Source organism: Podarcis raffonei, chromosome 1 (genome assembly GCF_027172205.1).
Source record: "Podarcis raffonei isolate rPodRaf1 chromosome 1, rPodRaf1.pri, whole genome shotgun sequence".
NCBI classification, from domain to species: Eukaryota; Metazoa; Chordata; class Lepidosauria; order Squamata; family Lacertidae; genus Podarcis; species Podarcis raffonei.
In genome coordinates this window covers 48,585,580-48,604,390 of record NC_070602.1, presented here as the reverse complement: position 1 = coordinate 48,604,390, position 18,811 = coordinate 48,585,580, and the positions used below count along the sequence as shown (strand labels likewise).

Sequence of the window (18,811 nt, the reverse complement as noted above, 5' to 3'; positions counted from 1 at the left end):
AAATATTTTTTTAAAAAAATCTATGATCAGAAACAGTATCCATGCCTCTCTTCAAGAGCATGGGCTATTATTCTACAGTTCTCCACGACATATTGTGAATAGGGATTTTCAACTCTGACAATTATGAAAGATCAGAAAAGAGAAAGGCTTCTTTGTGGTGTTGAGGAGATGAGAGTGTTTATCTCACATTAGACCTAATATAAATGAGATTACCCAGCAAAAGCAAGCTCCCACCTCTCACTGAGTTTGTATAATACTTAAGGTAGATATGTGAGAGGCTTGTTTATAATTATATTTTGAGAATGATTCATGTTCTTATGTAGCTGCGTTCTTTTATATTTTCTCATGGTCATATTATAAAGTAGTTGTGTTCTATGTGTTTTAGCACTGCTAGGAGTTGTTTCTATTTGTTTTCCAATGTATTTCTTATCAATAAAAAATTATGTGTGGCACAAGCAAATTTTTATTCTGAAGGGGGGAGGGTTCCAGAGAAGCAAATTGTCAGGAGCTAAGGAGCAGTTAACCATGATGTTGAATTGTTTTGGAAAAAGGTTTGGATCTGAAGTGTCTCTTGCATTTGTTCATAAAGAAGTTATCAATTCTCCCCCATCCTTGCTGTCCCATACTGTAACCACTCTTGGTAGCCCTTTGATCATCAAGTGGATTTTTGGAGGACATGAAAGGCTGTACCAAGAAATGGGGTATGAAAAGCCACTGTGTTCATGAATCACTGTGTGTTGTTCTTTGGAACAGTGTTTAAAATTCGCCATGTGCATTTTGTACCTGGCTATCGGCACTTGCAACTGAATGAAGATGCTTAGGTTCCAGGATGGTGCCTGACGTCTCCACGCTCTGGAGGTGCATGCCTGGGGATGCTTGGATCTTGACTGTTTTCACACACTAGCAACACATCCTGTAGAATTCTATTCATTACATTTTATCTGCACAATCAGAATGACTTTCAGGAACCAAAAAGTCATATTGAAATACCACTTTTTAACAGACTGGCCCCAAAATGGCAACTAGGCATTCCATTTTGGCAACTGTAACTCTGGTTTGGCACCTAGCTTATATAACTGAGTTTCTAACACTGCTTTGGAGCCAATCAAAATGGGTTTCACAACATTTATAAGTGAGACCTATAACACTTAATTGCATTTTCTAAGAGGTGGCATTGAAATTGTCATTTTACCTGTGCCAGGAAACTGATGTCTGATCCTCCAGGTTGTATTATTGATTGGTTGGAGAAACTAGAACTACTTTGTAGGTGTGTAGACTCTTTTTTCCCCTTTGTGAATAAGCTTCACAGGAAATGAATAGTGGGGATATCTGTTCATGGTGGTTAGTATAAGTGAACCTGATAGTTTACACTTTTAAATCTACAATTATTATTATTTTTGCCTATCACATAAAGTGAATTTTCACCTGGGTCAGTATTAAGTGGTCTCAGATAACTGACGTAAATAGAGCAGATAGTTTACGTGCTGTTCTTTAGAGGTTTTGACATCATTACTTCTACTTACTAGGAAGCTTTAGCCATCTGCCAACTGAGCTTGATACAGCTAGTAGGAAGATGTAGTACAGCTTTGCATATGAGTAATCATCTAATTTTCTGTTTAACAGGCTTAGGATGCTAATCACTGTTACCTGACTTCAGTAGAAAAGAATTTGAGAAGACAGAGGAATGGCTGGTTGCGATTTCATGATTTAAGTTTTTTCTTTGCACAAGTTGCAGGCTAGCTGGCAGAGCTGTTGCTATGGAAACAAACAGTCAGCTCCTGAGAGTGCCAATGGAATGCTAATCTGGTATAAATGAGGAGTTCCAGCTGCTGCCCAAAGGTGGGAGACATGAGAGAGGAAATGAAGGGAATTAAACCATTTTCCATTATTTCAGTATATATCTACTCAATATTGATTGGCATCTTTTTCAGGATCTATCTACTCAATGTTGGCATCTTTTTATATGAGCTTTAAAGACTGCAGTAGCTGGAAATAAAATGCTTCCATTATAGATACAAAAATTAAAGTCTTCCGTTAGTGTGGTCATTTCCCACCATCTACATATTTTAGATGTTTACTAGAAATTATGAAGTGACTTTGAACTTAATGTTGTTCTTAGCTAGTGCAATAATCAGGCTATGAAGATTGGTGCACTGGTGTGATTAATCAACATTCTTCTGTCACAGATTTAAGTCCTGCTAAATTGGTGAGACTGACAACAAGCAAGGAGTTGATTTGGGACTCTTAGTGTTGTTCTCCAACAAATTCTAAATTTGATTAAAAATAATGCTCTCTTTCCTTTTACAGAAACTGTATTGTGGTATTGTTTAATTAAATTAGATTAATTAACTGCACATCTATAATGACCTTTGAACTTGTTTGTATTTGAAGACATCTTGCTCTGCTGTACAGTTGAAATCAATATGCTCAGATTCGATGTGCAAGAAAATCTTTAAAACAATTCTGAGTAGTACTTACTATATTTATATACCAACCTTCATGGAGATCACAGGGTGACATAATAATAATAATAAATTTTTTTTATTTATACCTTGGCCTCTCTGGCTCAGGGCGGCTAACACCAGTAAAATTACAATAAAAACATAATGGGGGTGGGGAGAAACCAATTTATTAAAATATGGGTTAAAATACAATTTAAAATGCAGCCTCATTTTAATAGTAGCCCATAGATCAAAAAAACCATAAGGGGAGGGAAACATAAGGGTCAGACTGAGTCCAAATCAAAGGCCAGGCAGAACAGCTGTCTTGCAGGCCCTGCGGAAAGATGTCGAGTCCCACAGGGCCCTAGTCTCTTGTGACAGAGCGTTCCACCAGATTGGGGCCAGTACTGAAAAGGCCCTGGCCCTTACAACATGAAACACCTTGGTCTTGCCTTGGTAATGGACTGGATGAGAGCCAACAAACAAGCTCAATCCAGATACGAATGAGGCTCTGTTAGTGGGCAGTTCTCTAGACAGGATGGATGGAAGGTTCCCTGCTCTTGATGGGGTTTCACTCCCTCTGCAGCAGTGGGTATGTAGCTTGGGGATACTCTTGCATCCTTTGCTGTCACTTGAATCTCAGTGGTGCAGAGTGCCTTCCATTGGCTTCGGCTGGTGGCCTAGCTGTGCCTCTATCTGGAAAGGGATAACCTAATTTCTGTCATCTGTGCTCTGGTAAGCCTTTGTAGATGGTTTAGAAACTTCAGCTGGTGCAGAATTTGGTGGCCAGGCTGCTCACTGGTGCAAGAGGCTTTCAGCATATTACACCAATCCTGGCCCAACTACACTGACTGCTAATTAGTTTCCAGGCCCAGTGCAAAGTGCTGGTTTTGACCTATAAAGCCTTAAACAGCTCAGGTCTGCAATACCTCAAGGACCACCTCTCCCCAAATGAAGCAACCCAGACCCTGCAATCATCATCAGAGGCTCTTCATGTCCCTCCTCCACTAGAGATCCAGAGGGTGGCAACATGAGAACAGGCCTTTTCTGCACTGGCTCCCTGGTTGTGGAATGCTCGTCTTAGAGAGGCTTGCCTAGCGCCTTCATTACATATCTTTAGTGCCAGGCAAAACCTTTCTCTATAACCAGGCCTTTTAGCCTGATGAAAATTCTGTGGTCTTTTAGATGTGTTTGTGAAAAGAGGGAGCTTGGTTTGATTAAAGTAGATTAGATTAAACTAGATAATTTCTGTTCTTTTGTATTTTTATGTCATGAACTGCCCTGTGAATTTTGGGTGAAGGGTGGTGTGTGTGTGCGTGTGTGTGTGTGTGTGTGAGAGAGAGAGAGAGAGAGAGAGAGAGAGAGAGAAATCATTGGCCATTAGCTGTGCTGATGATTACTGGAGACCAACATTGTCTGGAAAGTCACAGGTTGCTTAACTCTGGCATAACACAAATGGAGTTTTTATAACTTTTAAATTGATCCTAATAATTTAAATTTAATTTATCCTCCTAATGTTTTTCATTTTTTATTCTAAGGAACCAATGTGATTGTAAGCATTTATAAATAGACCATTTTACTTAAAATATTTATTTTTCTGGCTTTTTTCATAGCAAAATCATGAAATATCTCCCAGTTTCTCTTGTACATTCATACTCTATAGACAAAATAGCTTGGTGACTTACTTCTGCTTGCTTACCCTTTATGAGCTAGACATTTACTTACACATATTTGAGCTTGTAAAACCTAGTAGCTGGAATGACTTCTCCTGTTCCCGAGGCCAGTGTCCCTGACTGTTAGTGTGTTTTTCTCACCCACCAACTTTCTCTCTCCTGTCAATCCACAAGGAATCTTGCTTAAAGAATGCACTTGCAAATCAGTATAGTCCTGGTTATTTATGATTCTTCAGATTTTGTAGTATTACACTTTTAATTTAATCATTCAGCTTGTAGTATAAAGTTAAACATAGCATGTTTTCTTTATTGCTCATTACTAAGACCAAGGCCAATGTACTCCTCCAGATTCTATCATTTATTTTAAGTAGATGGGAGTAAAGGGAATTAAACAGTGTAAACAGAAACTTGTTTTACTAAGTTTGAAACTTTGTCATGGTCAGTCTTTCCTTAACAGCCATCATGTACTAATTAAATGATGATCACTCAGACCATTCAGCAATAAAGTTTAAAAAAAGTACTCCTCCTGTATGTCACATAATTTAAAGTCTGTGTCCTTTGTTTTTTGCATAAACCACAATATTCAAAATGAGATATGCCAACTGTGGATTGTGAACTAAAGTGGGAAGGAATCCTCCCAGTTTGAAGCCAGTGCAGAATAATCATTTTCTAAACTATAAGCTTTGAAGATGGGCATAATGAAACCAAAAACATTTTTAGTCGTCATTGTTTTAACTGAACTGTTATTCTTCTGAGTAACAAAGGCAAATGAGAGAGGCCAGAAACGGATAATGGTGGTCTACAAAAGTACCGGTTTGCAACAGAGGCACAGTTAACCTGAAGCTAGGTAACAGAATAATCTAAAGGACTAGCCAGGAACAGCAGAATAGGACAGGGTGGCAGATCCACAACTGCATCTAAAGTCCTACCCCTTCTACCAGCCTTGGAGGAGAGGGCAGTTGTTCCTGACATTTTTTGCTGCATTAGCTCCATTAGTCATTGCCACCAGTGGGAACATTGCTGGTGGTAGCATGCACATCACCAAACTTTCATTGGACATGGCAGGGTTCCTTTACTGTGGTGGAGTTAGTAGCTCCCACCAGCAGGCAGATCAGGGGTTAGGATTGCTGTCTTAGTTGAGGGAAGACTGTGAGCCTTGAAAACTCATAGGAGGGAAATAAGGAAGCTGTCAGTGATTCCTAAAGCAAGGACTTTTACTGATGGGAAAATCTATGTGATAAAATTAGAGTAACAAACTTCCTGTAAATTAAATCTTCAAAACCTACACATGTGGTCGGAATTCCTCAAAATCAAATCCTTCTGGACACTCACATTATAAAGAGCTCATAACCCACCTTCTCTCAGCAGCCAGAAGCGTCATAGCCAGACACTGAAGAGACGTGTCAGAAGTAAGCATAGACCAATGGTATCAAATAGTATGGAAAAAAGCCTTATTAGAAAAACTAACCAATAAACTGAAACTGACACGGGGACAAATAGAAGAAGACGCCTTCACCCTGGTATGGTTCCCCTTTATCACATACATAACCCAACAAGACAACAAGAATCCGCTGACAGCATACAAACCATTTTGGCTAACCTGATCCAAAAATACACACACACACACACCCCACTCACAAACAAAAACAAATCTCACTACAGCCAACCAAAGACAACCTACCACACCCTAGGCCCCACCCCAACCTCTCACCGCCAAGGAAATAAACAATCAAATAGTAAGAGAACCCATACAAGTGATGCTGACACAAAACTCCATACAAACACTAAGTAGAACAAACACCATTCACAAACACCATTCCCCCCCCCTTTCCCCCTCTTTTCTTCCTAACCTCACGCTCTGTGCAACACTCACGTCTCACAACAAATGAAAGTGATCTGAAATAAAATACAACTTGAAAAAAGACAATGCACATATTTTGGTAAACAAATCTTTAATAAAAATATTTTTTTTAAAAAAAGAACAACTTATTACTAAATCATATTATATATTATCCAAGTACTCATTCACCTGTGGTCATTGCACATACAGCCTTGGGAACTTTTAGGTTACCTGCTGGTTTTGAGGGTCCTTCCCTTCCTCTGCCAGTGTAGTTATCTGCATTTGTACATGTAGCAGTGTACAATTTCCCCCACAATATGAGCAAATGGCTTTTTACCTTGGAGGGAGAATGTGGAAATCTCTGTACCCAAGTATTTCTGCTAAATTTACTGATAGCAACTGAATGTAACTGTAACATTAGGTGAAGTTAATTTTACTGTGTTGTTTTTATATTTTCTCAGATTTTCTTGTTGGAAATTTATTTTCATCTTGATCTGGTGACGCATATGAAGAATTGGTTCATGCTATAATGGATTTTAAGTGGTACCTTCAAGAAAATAGGCCTTATAATAGAGTTTATGTCTGACAAGTGGTACGGCTTACTGCATACAACAATGACAACCTCTCATATGAATGGGCATATAACAGAAGATTCTGACAGTGAAACAAAAAATGTGGATCTTGTACCGCTTGAGGAGCCTCAGAGGCACAGAGAGATGGCTGTTGATTGCCCTGGTGATCTGGGAACCAGGATGATGCCACTGCGGAGGAGTGCTCAACTTGAGCGAATTAGACAACAACAAGAGGACCTAAGGCGAAGGCGGGAAGAAGATGGAAAGAAACAGGAACTGGACCTTAATTCTTCTATGCGGTTGAAGAAGCTAGCTCAAATTCCTCCCAAAACTGGAATAGACAACCCTATGTTTGACACAGGCGAAGGAGTTATTCTAGAGAGCCCACATTGTGCTGTAAAAATCCTAGGTATGTATAACTTGGAATGAAACTTTTTAATGAAACTCCTGCTGGTGCCAAATGCTGCAGCTACACAGTTGATGGGGATAGACTATCACCAGCACCTAACTCTGGTGCTCAGAAATTTTTCACTGGCTGCCCATATGCTACCAAGCCAGGTTCAAGGTGCTTGTATTAATTTACAAGGCCCTTAACAATTTGTGTCCAGGATACCTCAAGGATCTCCTAATCACTTATATCCCTAAATTGAACACAGGTCTTCAGGGAAGTCACTGTTAGTGGCTCCCCAAGGATCATATACACAGCCCATAACCACCAGGAGCCGTGTGTTTAGAACTGTGGGCCCAATTTTGTGGAACTTCCTTCTGGTTGACGTCAGACAGGCCCCCTCCCTACTGAACTTGCAGCATCTAATGAAGACTCCCCCCCCCCCAGCAGGCATTTCATTTGAAGTTTGATGTTAATGGTTTTAATTGATTTTTACTTTTTGTATTGTATCATTGTAAACTACTTAGAGACAATTGTAGTATAGCAGTATAAATTGTTTAAATAAATAAAATTTAGGAACCATGTGCTCTGCAGGATAACATTTGGAGAGCGCTTTAAAATGCTGCTTTTATATTTGTTTTAAGTTCAGAAAGCATTTCAGAAACTTACTAGGCAAACCACATGCCATGCATGAATATGAGATGCATACCAATGAGAGTGAACAGAGAGGCTCTAAGCAAAATGTTTGTATTGCAAATAAATTAATGCAAATCTAACATACTGAGATGTTAAGGAGAAATACATGGTAAGCCAAACAGCCATGCCTGGGGAGACACCAGGCAAAGGGCAACAATAATATTTGCTATGCCTAACAGGACTGGAAGTTAACAGTTAAAAATTAGTGTCTCTATACATGAACAAGCAACAAAGCTACTGCCTGGGCACATAACAACAACAATCCTATTATAGCTTAGCCAAAGTATGTATAACTGAAATAATTACACATTTACCCTCTGCTTATTCCACCTCCATTTTTCCCATTCCTGAAGCCCTTAGTGTGAGGACCAGGCAAGAAACATGTACACGGATAGTGCTGTATAAATTAATAACTAAATGATAGTGCAGAATTTATGAAAGCAAGTATCTATTCCCCTAGGTTTGGACTATATTCCTATATACATTCCTACTGATGGGCATATTATTTGAGTAAAATGATGACCTAATATAATTGTTGGGGTAAATTAAGTGTAAAGCAGTAAGATATATAAAGGTGGTTAAAGGTAATTTTCTAGCTGCTATAATGTTAGACTGAAAGTTTTCTTTATATTATGGGAGTTGGTAAATCACACCAAACTGGGTTGTGCAAATTCTTGTCTAGTTCATTTTCTGTCTCTTCAATACCTAAGTCTCTAGTTGTAGTGACCTCTGGAGGCAAAGCAGTGGCTATAACGATAGCATGTCAAGTCAGACTTCATGCCACACAAGTTATGATTTGCAATCCACCTCAAACTATAATCATATATACACTAATAAGAATTGGCATTCAAAAGAACCAGGTTTGTTATGTAGCTAAAATAGCACCATCCAAACACAAGAGGAGATAGAAGCAGGGTTGATAGATTCCCACGTATGACAGAAATCTGGTAACACTTTACAACAAAACCTTAAAGGAGTAACCCACACAATGCTGACTGGTTTGCAGGATGGGCACAGAAGAGGGGGTAAATGAAGTGGATTAAGGCTTGAACAGGAGCATTCTACACTGAAACATTTTCTTGTAGTCCGTACCCGTAACTTCTGATTTGTGGTTTGCTAGCCAGTTGCTAACCATCCTTTGTCAATTCAGACATCACATGAAACCATGATTAAGTGTCAGTAAATATGGCTGGATAGATCATCTGAACTGTTTTGTAGTAAGGAACTTGGGTAAAATTGCCGCTGGACTTAAAAGAAAATGTTTCTGGAACAATACGTGGTTTTTAATGAAAGTAGCTACATCCATCATAGGTAATCACAACAATATAGATATGCACTTTTACTTTCATCTGCAACAAATGATTTGTTAGCTACAATATAATAGTGTTTCAACTATTCAGTTTAGTTACTGTTACTTTGCATCAATTTTATAAATTGTTGACCTGTGTTGCCTTTAAAGGCATTGGTTGTATTTTAACTTTATAAATATAACTTAGAGCAGGGGTCAGCCAACTTTTTCAGCAGGGGGCCGGTCCACTGTCCCTCAGACCTTGTGGGGGGACCATTTGGGGGGGGGAATGATGCAAAGGGCACCATGAGCCCCTGTGGCTGCTTACCTGTGTCTTGCAAGCGGCAGGGGCTGGAGGCGGTGGGGTGATGAGCAGCGCACGAAAGGGCTCTGGAGAGGGGCTGCTTAAAATGGTGGCCGCTTGAGTGCTGCTGCTGCTGCTGCTGGCACCAACAAAGCCCAGCCTCCTTCCTCCTCTAGGCAGGGCAGGGAGAAGCTAGGAGGAGGGAGGGAGAAGCTGTCGCTGCTGTGTGAGGGAGAAGGAGGGAGAGGGAAAGAACACATGCTGGCGATCCACGCAGCAATTCCCGGACCGTCTGTGGGCCAAATCCAGAAGGCAATTGGGCCTGATCCAGTCCGCGGCCCTTAGTTTGCCTACCCATGACTTAGAGCAAGCAGTCTGACCCTGTTGCTGTGGTGATGAGGAGAGATTTAATTTGAGAAAATGATACAGTTGTGACTTGATTTTTGCAGACGTGTAACCAGTCTTAGATACAGTATATGTAGGGGGTCCAGTATTCATTCTCTTAATTCTTTATTTCATTAAAAGATTCTGCTTTCTGTAGCCAAAGTCCTAACCAATGCCCAGGCATTGATCCTCCAAGCTTCATTTTTCATAGCATTCTGCATGGAAATGCTGCAGAATTGTTATGTGTATTTGACTGCATTCTGCCTTATGGTTTTTACTCATGAGAGTGTTCTGCTACATTCCTGGCAGTTACAGTGTCATGCAGGGAGGATTAATATATGTGAAAGCCCATCACAGCAGGTGTGGAATGGCTTAATCTCTGCTGAGAGAGAACCCATCCAAGGATGGCTTTCACTATTTGGAAAAGCTCTGCCAGATGGGACTTCATGGAGACATTGGCAACTGTCACCAAAATACAGCCTGAGTAGCATTCACAGCCTAGGCATTGGTTAGGACCTACTAGTTGGCAAAGCTCTTGTTCCATTTACATGTTGGTTCTGTAGGGTGGCAAGCCACTGAGGCTGGCTTGAGCATGCTTACAGATTAGTCCCATCAGTTCATTCTGATGGGTTTGGCATCCAAATCTTTGACATTAACTTGCTAAAGCAACCTTCAGAATAGGGATTTCCTTCAGCAGGGGTGGAAAAGGTTAAACAACATCTGCAGGGATTATGGTTTTTCACCTGTTTTAATACTTTTTGACTCTGTCTTTCTTCAGTCTCCAGTAAAATAAGACTGACATTTTATGCATTAGTGCATAAATACTAGAATAAATACTTGCTAATTTGAGGAACTTGTAGGGGAAATACCCACATACATGTGATTTTGCAGATCACATGTAAGTGAGGTCTCAAGTCTTCAGCCTTCAAAGTAGTTGTGCTTACGAGTAGCTGAATACTGACATCTTTAAATTTCAAAGGGTAGAAGAAAATAAGCACTAAAGAACTGCACTGTGTATTTATAGCTTGGATTTTTCTGTAAGCATGGCATATTTTCTGCTTTCTAGATTCAACATTTGACACTTTTGCTGAACTTCAAAACAAAATTCTAGCTTGCTCTGAAAGCTGTCAAACTTGGTTTAAATGTGTGGTTGTGCAAAGAATTCTATATCTTTTATTTTATTTATTTTATATTTTATTTTATTTTATTTGGAAAGGAGCAGCATATAACTGCTATTGTACCCCAGGAATGTGGCAGTTTGCTAACATTGTTCCTTCCCTCACTAGTTTGTCATATGAGTACTTTTCCTCAGAAATCATAAATGAATAAATCAAACACTTCACCCATTGAAATACCGTACTTTTCCATCTATAAGACTCCCCTATGTATAAGACCCCCCCCCCATTTTGGGGGACTCCGTTTTAAGAAAATGAGGGGAGATGGCACAAAGTTGTTGAGATTTTCCCCCCCACGCAGCTGCGGGCAGGAAACACTCCCTAGACCGTTTCCCTCACGCTGTGGCATTGGGGGAAGTTGCGCTCCCGCCAGCCAGCCAGTTGCCTGGAGCGCAACTTCCCCTAATGCTGCTACACGCGGGAAATGATCTAGGGAGTGTTTCCCGCACGCAGTGGCATCGCGGGAAGTTGCACTTCAGCCAACCGGCGGGTTGGTGTGCCGCTCCCTCCCCCCATGCCACTATCTGTGTATTGGACGACGCCAGTTTTTTGACATGATTTTTGAGTCAAAAAACCTTGTCTATTACACAGAAAAATACGGTATTACTGTTCTGTATGTTAAGCATAAGCGATTCTGCATTTTTAATAACACATACTCACACAGGACTATTGTTTCTGTTTGCATTTGTATTTTTCTTCAGGATGCAAATTGGCTATAGTTTGAATTTTGTTTTTCAAGGAAGAAAGTCCAAAAAAACCCTGCAGCTATTCCCTCCCCTTCCTCATTTCTTTTTTTACTTTAAATATAGCTGCTTTTAGATTTGCCATATTTAAATCATGCATGCATTGCCTTGGGTTGTAAAGTTCCAAAAGAAAATAGTCCTTTCACCTGTTAATTACTAGTGATGTTCCCAAATAAGAATTTGCTTCAGAGAGCAGGGCATATATTATTGCCTGTCCTACTCTTCAGAGATGCCTAGTTCAACATTTATTTAATATGACCCAGCACAATTTCCTCTGCCTCCTTCAAATCTGCTTTCCTGTCATGCTAAAAAGGAATCCTCCCCTTAGTTGCACTTCTGTTTATTCTCTGGTATTAATTTGAGTGATATGCACATTGGATGTCTACCCTGTTGCTGCTGAAATCAGAAAATATAGAGTAACGCATAAGGTAAAAGTAACAGTTCCAAAGTATTGAGAAGAAATCTTGCTTTATTGTGAGTAAACCATGTTCTCTTCAAGTTTGGGAGAGGAAGGGTGGGCAGGTTTTTCCTTCTGCTAGCATATCTTTGTACTTATTGAGATGCTTCTCTGCTTCAGACCTTTGTCCACTGTCAGCATGAGAGAAGAGCTAAAAAGCTCCTGTACATATACAGAATACCATTTGTAGTACTTTTTGTGCCAGCCTATGTTTTCTTTTAATTGTGAAAAGCTGTGGGGAGTAAATATTAATGTATGACTCATCGCTTTAGCTAGAAAATGGGAATTATTGTGATGTATCTATATTTTTAAGACCAACATACCAAATCTAGAATTAAACTTGTAATGCCTATGTTGCTGTTTGTGAAGCCAAGATAGAATAGGGTTGTCTTTACTGTATGAGAACAGTGGGATGTTTTTGCTCTTTTACCTTTTCAACATTCACTCTTATTGCAGTCCTTCTTTAGCCTCTTAAGGTGTTCATATTTTGTGAGAAGAGGTGGTGCTTGAGGTAAATTCTCCCCCCCCCCCACCACACACATTCTGTGTGTGTGTTGTGGGGGGGCAGCCTTCATGCTCTGTTCTGGGTTCTTTGAGCTGCCAGAGTTCATATCTGGAAGAGAGAGAATACAGGAGCACAAGAAGGTGTTATAAGAGCCTTGTTTTTGTTGGGAGGTGGTGGTTATGCAGAAGAGGCAAAATGCTAAGCAGGCTAATGTACTCATCACATGTGTATTAATAATTTCTGAGGGTGGGGCAGGGAGAGAGAAATGTTTCTGCAGAGTTAAGATTACACTGCAGTTATGGGTACAAATTGCCTATCAATTCATATTAACATATTAACCTGGCTTGTGTGTCACATTAAACCATAGGTTAGCTCAAAAGACTCTGTTTCACTCCTCCCCTGCTCCTTTCTTTAGTGTGCTAGGAAACAAACAAACCAGAGGCTTCTCTTTCCACAATATGTGAACCTGTGCTCATGGTTTCTTTTTCTCCCAACAAACTACAATGGTAAACTCATTGACTTTAAATCAGAGTTTATCCTATGGTTTAAAGTGACATATGAACCAGGTCATTTACTTCCAATAGAGTATGTCTTTTGGCGACTTTTTATGTTGACTTTCATTAAATGTTTCTGATAAAATATGCATGCCACTTACTTTGAGACCCTTCTAAAGAATGATAGCAAATCTTTACTACTTTTCAAAGTACAAAATGAGATAAAAATCATTTATGTTCCAATGAGAGTTCACAACTCAAGAATTCATTTCCTGTTCTCTTTTCCTTTCATATTTCAGGCTGTGTGTGTGTGTGTGTGTGTGTTGTGGAATGATAGAGCTATCTCTGCCTTATCCTCTACTCCACCTCCCCCACAATTAAACTATTTGGCTTTAAGCCATAAGAAAGTTGTGACTTTTATATCCACAGAACTGACAACAGTGCATAATTTATCTTCCTTTGTGTAATCATCTGAGTATATAGCACAGTGGTGTTATGAACCCTTCCTGTTCAGGAAAAACAGTCTCATGAGTGCGAGCAGTTCTGAATTAAGTTTTGTGGGACACCCAGAAGAAGTGGCATGAAGTTCCAGGGAGGAATAGGATCCTACAGCAAGTGCTGCTGCTACCAAACAAGACTGTTCTTTGATCGTGGAGCCTTAGTGATCTACATTGGATTAATGTGGGTGCCCTTTGTAATGCCCTGATGTCCAATATGACTTGAGAAGGGAGTTCAGAAAGAGTTGCTTCTTTGTATGTGCCTTCTTTTCTTCTTAATGCCAGTGTTGGATTTACTACACAAGCACACAATAGCAGACTGCATACACATAGCTGCATGCAAGGCTATCCTCCGATCCTTCTATGCAAGTTTATTAGGGTCAAGTTTTGCCGCCTGAGAAGGCAGTATAGGTTTAGAAGGATTCAAGTTCAGAAACTCTGACACTCATAATGGTGACAATGACCTTATTTGCACATCAAATAAGCGCCTGTTAATGTGAACTCCTGTTGCTCTGTCCCAGCTTCTGTCAACCTAGCAGTTCAAAAGCATACCAGTGCAAGTAGATAAATAGGTACCACTGTGGCAGGCAGGTAAACGGTGTTTCTGTGCACTCTGGCACTTGTCATGGTCCTCTGTGCACCATTAGCGGTTTAGTCATGACCTGGAAAGCTGTCTGTGGACAAACGCCAGCTCCCTTGGCCTGAAGTGAGATGAACACTGCACCCCATAATCACCTTTGACTGGACTTAACCATCCAGGGGTCCTTTACCTTTACCTTTACCTTTACCTTGCACATCACAGCAAACCACAGTGAGTTGTTTACCATGAACACACTGAACTCCTGTTTTGCTCTTCCCTGGTATTACATGAGAGAAGTAAATCACAATTCCTGACTGAGCATTGTATCTGAAATAGGGTTTTGTTTGCACTCCAAACAAGCCACAATGTGAAGCCAACGTTTCACTGTGGTTTAGTGCAGAGGTGAGGAACCTCTAGCCCATGGGTCATTCTTGGCCCCCAGGGGGTCCAGTTTGTCCAGTGAGGCTATTTTTCCGAAATCATGTCCACCTGTCAATCTGCTGATATCGTGCATGTCATCTGATGCCCAGGAGGGCAGGGTTCAGTTTTGCCTTTGCTGTGCACCTGTTTCCAGACAAAGCAGCAAAATTTAATCCCCTGCACATCAGCTGATGACTGAGGGTTAAATCTTGCTCAGTTGGGATCTCTAGCATTTTCCCTGCTGTATAGCAAAGCAAGCAGCCACAGGTTTTTTGCAAGTTGTCTGATTTTTGTAAGCCTTTTCATTAGGAGCCAACTCATGTGTGATGTGGAATTGCAGTAATTAAGTACATTTACATTTAAAACACATCTGAACTTTACTGTGATGTATGAACAGGGCCATTGTGTAATCAACCATTGATCTTACCATACTAATGTTGGAATTTACTGGACACTAATTATGACTTGAAGCAATATGCTAAAAAGCATAGAAAAGATACATTGTTGAATAATAATTTTATACCACTGTTAACTGAGGTTTATCAAGCCCAATATTTATAATAGCAAAAATAATTTGAAATGGGCAGTTTTAATTTTTTTCCTGCAAAGCCTTGCTCTTCTATTTGTGCCTTTCATCTTATATCATAACCAGTTCTTCAGAATGAGGCTTTTTCTTTTTTTTGTTTCATTTACCTTATATATTCAGGCTAAGTAATGTATTTCAATTTTCTTTTTAGAAGTTGAGGAGCTTCTATCATCTCTGAAACATGTTCAGCACACCCTGGTAGATCCCCAAAGCCAAGAGGAAATAGCTCTAATTTTACAGCTGGTTCAAAACACCGACTTTCAAAATGCATTTAAAATACATAATGCTGTTACCGTGCATATGAACAAAACCAGTCCACCGTACCCACTTATCTCCAATGCGCAAGAGCTTGCACAAGAGGTATGTATAGTGTACATTTGCATCCAATAATGAAACTAGTAGTAGCTTATTTCAAATTGCCAGTCATAACTATGTCATTAAAATAGGGAGGGGAACCAGCATATAGCATGTATTACTATCTGTTTTCTTTGTCCAGAAGAAAATAACATCAGGCTGTGAGAAGGTAGAAGTTTTATCAGTAGAAATGTAAGATGGCACACAACAGTGTTCAGTATCCTAATTGATTTAAAAGATATCTCTGTTCTACTGCAAGCTTCCTCATTTAGGCTTCGTACTTCGGATACAATTCAATACCCAGGACCCAAAGGATCATCTGACTAGTTATGCATGCCGAAATGGACACTGAGCTTATTACTGTTGTGTCTTATACAGCAGTCTACCATATCTCATTTCAAATAACCTAAGGAGTCTCCCAAAAAGCACATTTTGGTATGGAGTGGTAGTCTGGTCAGAGAAATAGTTTAAAGTTTCACTGCAAACCCCCAAACCCTTGTATGTTCTTAAAGTAGCTCATAAGATCCTGGCCAAAAACTAAATAACATCAGCATTGTATGCTATTCAGCATTGAATTGCTTTTACTAAATTAATAGCCTCTAAAAAAGAAAGTGTATTGCAGATAAAGCAGCTTACTATAACAAACCAGTGTTTTGGTTATCACCTAAATAGGTGCTTGAAGCAAGCCTTTACCTTTTCTGCTTCTACCACTTCTGGCAATTTGTTCTATTTTTCTAACACATTTAAATTAGTAAAGGAAGCAAAAGTTAACATGGACTTGGCAGTAAATGTCCACTTTTCTTGTTACTACCAGGCTGATAGTAGCAGACACTGCATGTGTAATTTTTACAAATGTGAAGCAATTGCATGCAGGCACAGATCTGAGTTCATTCAGTACCTCAACAAATCAGCTAGTGAGTCTTGTTAACTTAAATTCTGTAGAATGAATTGGATTTTGTTTCTGCTAATGTTCAGAAGACTGACAACTACTGCTACTTTGGACTAGCCAGTTATATAAAGTACTTTAACAGCCTATATGTTTATTTTGCTACTTTGAATGTTTACATTGCTTCTTGCCATCTGGAATTCCTGGGATGTTTGAGATGTGGATGGCTTTATTAATACTATTTTTAAAAATAATAACAATAATATTTAGAATATATAATAGATGTAAAGTATTCAAAGCATTTCAGGCTAAAATATATTTTGCTTGTTGAGATTCTATTTTTTCATACACAGATACTGTGCATTCTGTTATATCTGAATAGTTTACAATATTGAGCAAACATTTATTAGGATGCCTTGTCTTATAACAAAAAGAAAACAATATTAGTTTTTATCTATCTAATGAAAATATGGCTGCAATTTTAAGAACAGTCTATTTTGAACAGCTACTTTGCAAGGTCCCTATGAGAACTGGAAGCCTGGGTCAATAACAATAAATAACTATCCTAAGTTTTTTCATGTTCAATACCACAAGAAAATAGGACCAGCTGCTTAATTTGAGGTCTATGTCTGTATAAGAAGAGCCCTCATTTTTTAGTTTTCCTTTTAAAAAGGGCCATAAGAAAGTATTTTCAATAGCTTGGATAAGTGCATGGATGCTGTGCATATGCCCTACTGAGAGGCATTCCTTGTACTTTCTGACTAATATTCAAAATAGAGTATGTTGTTTGCTTTATTGCTTAAATGTGAGTACTGTGTAGGATAATTCTCAATCCAACTATTTCCTCACTGTTGTTACGGACAAAAGGTAGTTTTAATAACAAGGCAAGGAAAATATGATTTATCTATTTTTCTGAAACTTTAATTTAATTAGGAGGCTGAGCAAAGCATGCAGGCTTAAGGAATTTATGTGGAGATTAACTCCCTAAAATAATGTGGCGCACTCTGTCTCTGTTATAAAAATAGCTGTTGTACATCAAATTTAATTACATTGATTTTAAAGCCAGTTAAACGCGGCAAAATTGAGGGCTAGGATTAGGGGGAAATAGTCTGAGTGTTGAGCCTCAAAGATCAGCTGATGCAAGATTCAAGAAAGTAGTTTCTGGCATGGAATACTCTGTCGTACATTGGCAAGATATTAAAATTCTAGACCCCATAGCATAATAATAGAGTGGACCTTCTAAGTGACAGTTTGTTTAGGATTTCTAAGGAAGAAATGTTTGTTTGTTTATAAAAGCACTTCTATGCTGCTTTTCACATGACGTACCAAAGCGGTGTACAGCATGTTTAAAACAACATTGCATTAAAACAAATAAAAATATGTAGAAAAGTAGTCATATAACAAATGCAGGAAATGGAGAGTAAACAATCCAGCACTCAACAATCTACAGATACCTGGGGGAACAAAAAAGTTGTTAATTGCTTGCAGAAACACATTACTGAGGGGAAACTATTTCACAACACAGGCACCGCTGTAGTGAGAGCCCTTTGCTGGTTGTTGCTAGATAGATCAGAGCAGGCCATGGAAGGGACTCTCTGAAGATCTTAGTTGACTGGTTCCCAGATTCTTTAGGCCCTTATGTAAATAACAGAACTTTAAACTTGGCTTGGGAGCAAATTCACCATCAGTACAGTTCATTCAGGAGAGGTGTTACATGCATGCAGTAGGATGTGCTAGTAAGCAACCTACGCATGGTATTCTACACTAGTTGCAGCTTCCATACCAAGTCTCAGGGCAGCCCCACATGGACAGCTTGTTACAGCAGTCTAATCTTGAGTTTACCAGCATGACTGTGACTAAACTGTAATCATCCAGAAGGAATTGTAGTTGGCATACCAGCCAGAGCTAGTAAAAGATGCTCTTTGCCACTGCACTTACATGGACCTCCAGTAAGTAACAATGATGTTTCTCAGAGAAACCCCAAACTTCATACTTGTTCTTTCAAGGAAAGTGCAACCCTGCACAGAATAAAAAATACACCTGATCCCGGGATCTCTGAACCACGCATTCACATGGCCTCTGTGTTGTACATCCTAACTGCCCAATAGACTCAGCCTGTTTTAAGCAAGACTCCTTACAGATCTGAATGTCAGTCTGTAAAGCAATTAACTTTTCCAGGGTATGGGAGTTAATATTGTAGTGCCAAACGTCCCCCAATATTCACACACATTTTTTTGCTGTTCCACCTCGATTTCTGGTCCTTCCCCCCCCCCTTTTTAACTGTTAACAAGGTATTGATGGTGGATCAAAGCTAGTGCCACACTGGTTTTGAAGGAAACATCATTCACTTTGAAGTACAGAAATGAGTGTGATCTGTATATTCTGCAGACATCCTTTCTCTTTGAAATTATTTTGCCTGTCTCATAGCCTCAATCGTGAATATTTTTTCAATGAAAATGTTATGAATACTGAGGATCTGATTCAACCAACTAGTCCCACTAACAGAAGCCCACTCAAGGACTTCTGCC

The 18,811-nt window shown here is 39.4% G+C and overlaps 1 protein-coding gene across 3 annotated transcripts in view; it reads left to right on the top strand.

The window, feature by feature from the left end:
* PALS1 (protein associated with LIN7 1, MAGUK p55 family member) overlaps positions 1-18,811 on the top strand; it is a 52,452-nt gene that overhangs the window by 13,056 nt on the left and 20,585 nt on the right. For 2 of the 3 annotated variants that reach the window (XM_053385782.1, XM_053385801.1), the window contains exons 2-3: positions 6,416-6,935; positions 15,195-15,403. In XM_053385782.1, the coding sequence (XP_053241757.1) occupies positions 6,533-6,935; positions 15,195-15,403 (612 nt within the window). In that variant the 5' untranslated portion in view covers positions 6,416-6,532. Of the gene's footprint in view, positions 1-1,623; positions 1,840-6,415; positions 6,936-15,194; positions 15,404-18,811 lie in introns of all 3 variants that reach the window. The other variant, XM_053385791.1, reaches the window with a different exon arrangement.